This window comes from Sander vitreus, chromosome 17, assembly GCF_031162955.1.
Source record: "Sander vitreus isolate 19-12246 chromosome 17, sanVit1, whole genome shotgun sequence".
In the NCBI taxonomy this organism is placed as follows: Eukaryota; Metazoa; Chordata; class Actinopteri; order Perciformes; family Percidae; genus Sander; species Sander vitreus.
The window spans coordinates 21,075,370-21,084,328 of NC_135871.1; the positions used below are offsets into that span (position 1 = coordinate 21,075,370).

General features: G+C 40.2%; 1 protein-coding gene across 1 annotated transcript in view; it reads right to left on the bottom strand.

Annotated features, from left to right (window-relative positions):
- LOC144532828 (ryanodine receptor 2-like) overlaps positions 1–8,797 on the bottom strand; it is a 68,931-nt gene extending 60,134 nt beyond the window's left edge. The window contains 12 exon segments of the mRNA XM_078273765.1: positions 766–887; positions 1,054–1,218; positions 1,386–1,542; positions 2,937–3,011; positions 3,098–3,194; positions 3,525–3,648; positions 4,009–4,121; positions 4,297–4,375; positions 4,507–4,602; positions 6,435–6,539; positions 6,783–6,902; positions 8,750–8,797. Coding sequence (XP_078129891.1) covers positions 766–887; positions 1,054–1,218; positions 1,386–1,542; positions 2,937–3,011; positions 3,098–3,194; positions 3,525–3,648; positions 4,009–4,121; positions 4,297–4,375; positions 4,507–4,602; positions 6,435–6,539; positions 6,783–6,902; positions 8,750–8,797 — 1,301 coding nt within the window.
- Between the last annotated feature and the right edge of the window lie 162 nt (positions 8,798–8,959).

Here is an 8,959-nt window from a genome sequence, read left to right on the forward strand (position 1 = left end):
ATCCTTAGGGTGTCATATAAAGCTTGTAAAGCCCTTTAAAATTGACTTATTTTTGTTTTTAAAGTCAGAAAACAGAAAGTCTGAGTATCTGAGCCACAAATTATTTAACCTTCCAGTTTTCTCTTAGTACTAAAATATCAGACTGATCTCATGAAATAGCGTATGTATGACACGCCAATTTGTATGCCATTATTGGCGTGTTATCAAGACGCATACTCGCTTTTTAGCGTGTTTATCAACGCCATTTGGCCTCCATTGACTACATTACCTTGCGATTGCGTGTGAATTTACGCCTTAGCGAGTAGTATGAAAGGGCGAAAACCCTCGTAGGGCGGTTGGTCGAGGTGGAGGATGGGTAAAACACAGGACTTTCACCCAGGAGACCGGGGATCGTGCACCCCCGTGTCACTGTCACATTTCCTAAACTCAACCGTCGCTTTCTTCTTTTACTAAAGTCAACCCCGTTCTTCTTTTCCTAAACCCAACCCACATGACACGTTTCCTACCACGTTTTCCTTCCAACTGTAGCTTTCTTCTCATGAGAACACGCCAAGTGGCGTGTATGTTTACGTCCGCTGTATACAGCAGGTAATGTATTTTTTTAGGCCTTTGAAGCCTACTCAATATTTGAGAGTTTAGAAAATCCGATAACAATATCGGCCGACAAGTGTTTTTATTTTTATTTTTTTTTAACATAAACACATAACAAAAATAATCTTGATATGCATCAGATGGATAAGTTTAGATCTAGTCTAGATCCAGTACCTGATAAAGCGAGTGAAGAGAAGAGTAGCACTCCGGATAAGTCTGGCAGTGTGAGATTCCTCCCTTTGAGAACGAGACAGCGTCAGCCCATCGTCCATATGACCCTCGCTGTGCAAAATGGCCTAGAAACGTAATTTCCTATCAATTATTTCACTATAATGGTTATAGTGTAATTCAGTGCATTTTCACATTCAACATATTTATAAGATAGTCAATATATAAAAATAGCCTTTTAGTTTATCAATATTGATTCTCTTATAATAATAGTTCTTAATCTAAAAGGATTACCTTTCGCTGAGCCCCTCCCATGCGTGTAGATTGGGCATCAATAGCTTGGTAGGTGAGCCAAAGCCCAGAGTCTACATGCTGAACATAACAAATGGAGTCTCCATACTTGATCTCTGGGCTTCCCATGCCATCGGCATTAGTCTTTGTGCCAGTGTCAAGCTTCTCCTGTAGGCGAACGTACCACAAACAGATGTGTTTCTCTGATAATAAACTGATCTACTACACTAATGACCTTTAAGTCTCCACTTGAAGGTCCATATGAACATTTGAATTATGAATTGATCCTAGCAGCTTTAAAAACAGTTCAATGTATTTCACATGTGACTTCTGACCTTTGACGATCGAAAGCAGAAGGAGGTTGTGTTGATGTCAGCCTTGTCCCGATCAACCAGATGCAGGCCTTTCTCCTCTGTAAGACCCAGGTACCTTCCAGTAGTCACATGGCAGAGGCGGAAAGGCTGCCCCCAGCATGTATGCCTACCACTCCAACTGAGGAATATTAAAGGGGTGATAGAATGCAAAACCGATTTGACCTTGTCATAGTTGAATAATGACAGTTTGGTGGGTAAATAAAACCTCAAAATCCCATTGACACCTCTTTCCTCTGCAAATCTCAGAATTTTAAACTGCTTCTGAAAACGGGCAAATCTCAACAAAGCTAAAAGTTGACGTCAACTCCTCAACTCCTACCTTATTTGGCTCTACCTTCTATTTTTGTAACGCCCCAAAATGTACATAGGCTACACCACTGACCTGAGGTCAGCTTAGTCTTCTGAATCTAGGTCGCGCAGATCTCAGAAATTGTATACATTGTTCGTCTGCTATTTAATTACTAAATTCACTTCTGAGACTTTTTTATGCGAGAAATCAACTATGTAGAGGTCAAATATGTGCCGTTTTACAAAAATTGTAAAACGGCAAATTGATGGCTAATTGCAAATTCTGTCTGTGTGTCGGAGTTCAGCAGCCGGTGCTGCTGAGGGTTGCTGCCTCGCTGCCCGGCGTGTCCTCCTTCACAGAGCCCGGCCCGCTGTGAGCTAGATGGAGCTCCGTCACGGTCGGCAGCCCGCGGCGCTCCATACCCGCGCAAAGTCACCGTTTCTGGATTACTGGACTACCAAATGCCGAGGTCCTGACGGAGCTCCAGGGCCTGCAGCTCGTTGCTCTCCCTCCTCTCTCCTGCTCATTGGCCGGTGTGTGTGAGTGAGAGTGCGGTCAGCGAGCTTGTTACGCCCGCAATCTCTTACCACAGGTTCCAGTTAATCTTACAATGGATATGTGTGTTGAGTTATTTAAACAAACGATCGGGGAAATAAACGCCTCTTGTCCGCGAGTGAGCTGGATGGAGCTTATCAATGAGAGCTAGCTAACGGGACCTCTGAAATTCACAAAAATGCATTAAATTGAAATCGGGAAAGTGTTAGCTAAGCTTTGTAAGACCTTAGGGTAGCTGTGATAGACATGCCGTGACGAAATTCAAAGTTTAAATATACTATAGTTATGCTGGCAGCCGGCCAGCTCCGCGGCGCTCCGGTCGTCCTGTAACCCAGAAACAGTGACTTTGCACTGGGTGTGGAGCGCAGCGGGCTCGTCAGACTGTGTGGATTTTTTTCTGTGTGGTTTTTAGGAAACTGAACAGTCCACAACATTACATTTTTACTCTTATTGTTGAAATGGCAGGGGAGCAAACCGGGACAGACAAGGAAAAACAGCAGAAACTAAAATCCTGGGCCCTGTTTTTTTCTGCAAATGAGGCTATAAAAATATTTCCATTAGCTATTGTTTTCCAATAATAAAGTTAAACAACGGTAGAGCTTAAAAGACCAATAGTTTATATGAGGTTCACAAAAAGTGAGCAATCTTCACAACCCATGTATACTTACACAACACGCAGAATCTCAAGCCTCCAGAGAGAGCGGGCATGGCTGGAGACGGATCCAATCTCATAATGCATGATCCTAAATTAAGAAAAAAAGACATGACCACAGAAGTAAAGGACGTTTTGTCTAGCCAACATGACCGGAGACAGGTCTTTTCAACTGACCTTTGCAGTTCCTCTCCCTGCTCTGTGGACGGAATAGTCAGACACGCGTCACTATGGCTGTGGAGAAGCCGCAATGTGTCATCCCCCTTCAGGTATCCTAGAATTAGCACAACAGACACCAGAAATAATCTACACAAAGAGTGTGATTTTACTGCATATTTGAATCAATCAATCTAAACAAGGGAAACTACTCAAGGCAAAATAGCAGAGGGTGTGTTTTATAGTAATTGTAGCCACAGTTACTAACTGTGCTAACTAACATCATTAAAAGTCTTTGCAAATTTGCAAGCTGTGACTCATCGCAAACATCAGGGGACTTTGACCAATCACGTTTCTTGGACACAACAATCAGTTTGATTATATTATTTTGGAGATTGAGGTTTTGTTTTTCCAATATGGTTAGAAAGCAAAAAGAAAATAAACTTACCTTGAGCAACTCCACCTCCAGAGCAAATGGGAGCAACACTCCAGAGAGTCTGCTGGAAGGCTGCATTAACAATCAGGCCGTCACTTAAGCTTTTGTTGTCAAATACAGTGCCAAAGGACAAGTGCTGGGAATAAACAAAAATGGGCTCATCAACAATGAATACAACTTTTGATTTTTCTACAACAACAGTTGTTAGGATAAAACAATTATGCTAATAAAGAGGAAGAGAGAACACAGATTGCTAACTACCGAATGAAGTAAAAGGAAATTAAACCAATGACATACATAGTGGTTTCTGGTTCTGCAAAGCTCAGAAGATGGAGAAGAAATGCAGTAGAAAAGAACACACATTCAATTTGCCAACTTCAAATGTTTAATAAGTAGTTCACTATTTCTGTTTGACATTGGATATAATCTGAAATATTTAAAACGCAGATTCTTTATCATCTAAACATAAAAAAGCTCAACATCTTTACTGACTCACCAGATATCTCTCTGATGACACACTGACCAGTATGAGGTCATCTCCAACACGCACTTTCTCACCCTCTGACCTCTGTCTGGAGGCTGGGTGGACAGTCCACCAACATCCCTCACCTGAGCCACACACACACACACACACACACACACACACACACACAGAACATTATGTTTTTGCTGTTCCACATGGCATATACATTCTGGTAAAAAAAATAAGAAGGAGCAAAGATTAAAAAAAGAATAAAAACAATGACAATTTTCATTTGTTTAAAAAAGGTCCAACACTGAATACCTGCTTTATCCTCTTGCAGACCAACATCAAAAGCCAGCTTGTCAGTTGAAGACTGAGATGAAGACAAGCAGCTGAGATACTGGGAGTGAAATAAACAATAGATATATATTTCAGTGAACATATAAACAAATATTTTGATAAAGCTAACAAAACTGTTGCCAAAGTAAGACCACTTCTGATTTACATCTGATTTATATCAAGATGACTCACCATGCCACTGTATGAGTGTAGGAACAACACTGCCTGGCCATATAGAAGGGTGCGATGGTTTCCTCCAGATCCCACCTGTGAATCACATTCAAATTACTGAACTCAAAGTATGAGTAAACACAATAATAGTAGTGTGAAATGTGAATAAACTAAAGAAGAAAAAGAAACAATGACTAAATAAAAAAAATACAAACTATCACTTTAAAAGGTCCAATATGTAATATATTTACTGTAATAAATCAAAAAATGACCCCAATGCGTCATCATTTATTAAGCAGTGTTTCCCGCAGAAAATTTGTTAGTTAAGGTGGTAGGGTTGGCATCAATTATTATTGAAATGTAATACACTAAGTATTACATTTCAATCATAATTTATAATTAATAAATAACCAGCTTTTCAAAAATGTGCAATTTTAAGCTCATTAAACTATAAAAAAAAAAAGTGCTTAACAGTTTTACTCCCATTATCCTCCGTGACACGCTCTCTTCCACTTCGCCTGACAACTCTTCTCCAAAACAAACAGCTATGTGATAATAGCTCAGCCCATAGCTTCACTCACTCAAAGCAGATAGTATGCATGAAATAAAAACAGGACACGTAATTTCACTGTGTGTAGTGTTAACTACGCTAACTAACCGTGTGTTGTGAACCGCGTGTAGTGATTAAAAAAAAACAGAAAACAGCTGTGTCTCAAAGACCGGGCAACATCCGGGACATTGAGAATCCACGCGCAAGAGGTGATGGATAGTTCCAGTCACTTCGTCATGTATTCACTTCGTTGAAACAAGAGACGAAAGCCTCACTGATGTGAAGAACAGGACAGAGATACATATATAAATGCTCTCTGCCTGCCATGAGCATGGCATGCCCCAGCTGCCCGCACATTTGTTGACAAACTCTGACGCGCACGCGACGGTGAAATGGCGATTTATCCCTTTTAATGTGAATACACAACACTCGCCGTGCAAAACCGACTGGTCCTGGCTAACGCCGCCATGCTAACTGCTAACGTTACCGGAGGACTTCGCCGACAACGGTGAGTTATTTTAAGCCAAGAGAGGGGGGCTGGGAGGGCCGTGAGTTTACAGTGTGTTTAGCGATTGTTGCTGTAATTCTAAGCCAATAAAGTGTGTTCAGTCAGGTGGAGAGGACGGCAAGGTAGTGTTATTTTTAGCGGAGAGGATGGCGACGTTGTTGGGTTTTTAGCAGTTCCTACCGTAATTCTAAGCCAAAAAAGTGTGTTAGCTACTTCGCTGTGCTGTGAAGTAATGTCTGGCTATGTGAGACAAGCGTCTAGCAACATTGTTGTGGATGCTGCGGTCAGCCTGGCAACGTGAACTTTGAGTCTAGGGAGGAGGGGGCGGGGGAGACGACTCTCTCCAGTATTTTGAATTTGTATTGCAGTAACTATTTTAAACACTAGCAGTAAGTATTACATATTGCACCTTTAAATAATGGTAAATAACAATTAAGCAGAGAAGAGGAAATAAAAGAAATAAACAATCACCATAAAATGTGTACTCAATTTTGTTTGCTTGTTACTTTGTTAACAACAGCTGTTCCAGTTTTCCAATTGCTTTATCGGTCAGTACTAAGACTGTGCTAACCTTGTTAGTCCGGAATAAATAAAAACAGTCCAAACCCCTCTTAAATAAAATCATGGTCTATATTGTTATCACCAGTTTTACTTTCAATTACAAGTAAGGCTGATATAAGATCAATTTAACCTGGCAACTTATTGTGGCTGTAATATCTTGACAGTATTTTGAAAGTGTCTCTAGTATCTTGAAATTCCAATGTATTACTTATAGTAATTAAAACCAATTTATACCATGAATTATATAATGAATGTCACAATGACATTGATAAATGGCAAATAATATCTAGATGCATTGGGGGGGAAAAAGAAGAAAGAAAAAAGTCTCACCTCTGCAGCCAGGTGCTCACTGTGGGACAACTTCTCCTGCAGGGCTCGAACAGAGAGACACTGGGCCAGGACAAAGCCACATACAGACAAGTCGGGTGGAACATTCTGGTAGATATAAAAAGACAGTAGAGTATGTATCATTGAGGCAGCTTCATGTCCGTCTTTGTCTGTTTATGTAGAAAGACAGACAGAGGTCAACTTGTCTTACAGATTTTTGTGCAAGTTTCCAATATGATAGTTTGAATGTTTAATTACTATATATATATATTGACCTGTGACATCAACTGACAAATAGACTGCTCTGGCAATGAGGAAAGACTGTGCAATCATTGAGGTGGAGCTCTTTACCTTGCAGTTAGAGGTGGGCTCAAGCCTGCAAATTCTGCTGCCAAATCCCTCGGCAGCAAGACAGAGTTTCACATGTTCCTCCTGGGAGGTGAAGGTACTCTGCAAAACCACCTCATCTCCCTGAGAAAAACACACATAGAGATGACAGTGGTAAGCACAAACTCTCATGTGCATATATTTATAAAAGAAATAAAATAAAAGCATTAATAGAATACGTGCAAATTAAGATAAGACATTCAAGCACTCTCAGCACTCCCTCTGAAATGTAGGCTCTGAAACAGCATTAAGGGACACTACACTACAACTCAACATTGAATTTCATATTAATATAATTATTTAGGGGAGTTTCTGATGACCCAACATACCCACTCAGTGCTAGCATGAAGTTGGCCTCCTGTAAACAAACCCACAAATACCTAAGAAATAAATAACAGAACCCCTGAACAAATTACATGAAAATATACAGTAACCTATAGAGAATGAGTTGTCGTCAACCCCAAAATAAATGTAAGCATAAAGCCTTGCTTATATATCAGTAAAACATGGTCTAGCCCTACTGTAAATGCATGTACAGTACATCTCCCTCACCTAAATTATCTCATCTTCATTTAAATGCCAAATTCACCACGTCAAAGGAATTAGGCTTTTCACATCTATTTAAGGAAGTGCAGAGAGGAACAGCAAACGACTGGTTTCCAAACTCCAGCAAGGACTACCAACACCTCTCCATTATACCTCCATATTGGGAAGATACTGCACTCTCTGGCCACCTTTCCACTCTTCATATCAGCAGTACTCTGCAATCAGTCAAACACACTGCTCAATGCTGAGGCACTGCAGGGCATTCAGATGGCGTGAGGACTTGGCTCTTCTTCAAGGTACATTTGGCAAGTGAAAAGTCATCATGCCACCAGACTTAATCCAAATGTTAAACGCCTTGGCAATTGGAAAAGCATGTTCATTTGGCTGCAACAGACTTTAAAAAGTCTTGTTTTGGATTTAAAACTGACAACCATCTGCATCACTGCCTGTGTGTATTTGTCTCATATCCACACCAGACACTCTCCCTGTGACATTCCCTTATCAGAGGGGAGATAGCAAGCTGTAAGAGGACAACTTACAACTAGGAAACAATGATAGCATCTTGCAGTGAGGGTGAAAAAATCCATTTGTGGTCTTCCTTTACTGTCAGTGACAGTGACTAAGAATTGAGATTAAAATAGCAATTGTGCTGCTGCAAATTTCAAAATGAAATGTTAGTTACTAATGTATACATTTTATGTTACTTATTATAAATTATAATTAAAACATTATCATTGTGATAAAAATAACATGAAAAAAACATTCAAATCAGTGATTCTCAACCTGGGGGTCCTGAAAATTTGAACATTAGCCATTTGGCTGGTGGACAAAAAAGTTAATTTTGCACCCTGCAAAGATGTAATAATATTTGTGATTGGCTATCTAACTTAATATAACACTTAGAATAGACATGCAGGAAAAACAAATAACGAAAAAAAAAAAAAAAGTTCACAAAAAATATCCTTGAGTTACTCAGGTTGGGTTTAATCTTTAAAAAAAGGTTACGTTAGGTAACGTTAGCAAGAGTTAACTTCAGTGAAAAATGTAACTTAGTTAGCAAATATGGTGTTGGACACTTTATTTAGCAGCTAAACCTGAGCCACTATCCTTAACGTTACACTCCTGAGTCCAATAGCTAGCTACACAAATACAGTGTTACAGTACCAAATCCATATGACCAAATCTGATTTTAGCTGTTAACACAATATGACACGTTTCAAAGAGCTAGGTTAGGTTACTAATTGTTGACACCGCTGGAGCTAGCTAATGATAGGTACAACCATGGACAGCTCTGGAGCTTGCTAGGTTAGCTTAGCCAACGCATCCTTTCTGGCTTAAATATTAGCTGGATACATTTAAGCAGGTTTGAAAAATGGCTAACTCACCGTTCGTAGAAACTGGAATTCATCGTCACCCTCTCTAGTGTCAGTCATTCTTTGAACAAACTAACCACATTAGACAGAGTAGAGCAACATTGTTGGCACTAAAGAAGAAAGACGACTAGAGAAGCAGGAGGGAGAAGGTGCACAGCCGAGGATGTCAGGGCGGAGCCTGTTGTCAAAATCCTGGGCGTCCCGTGACTCCAACTGCTATTT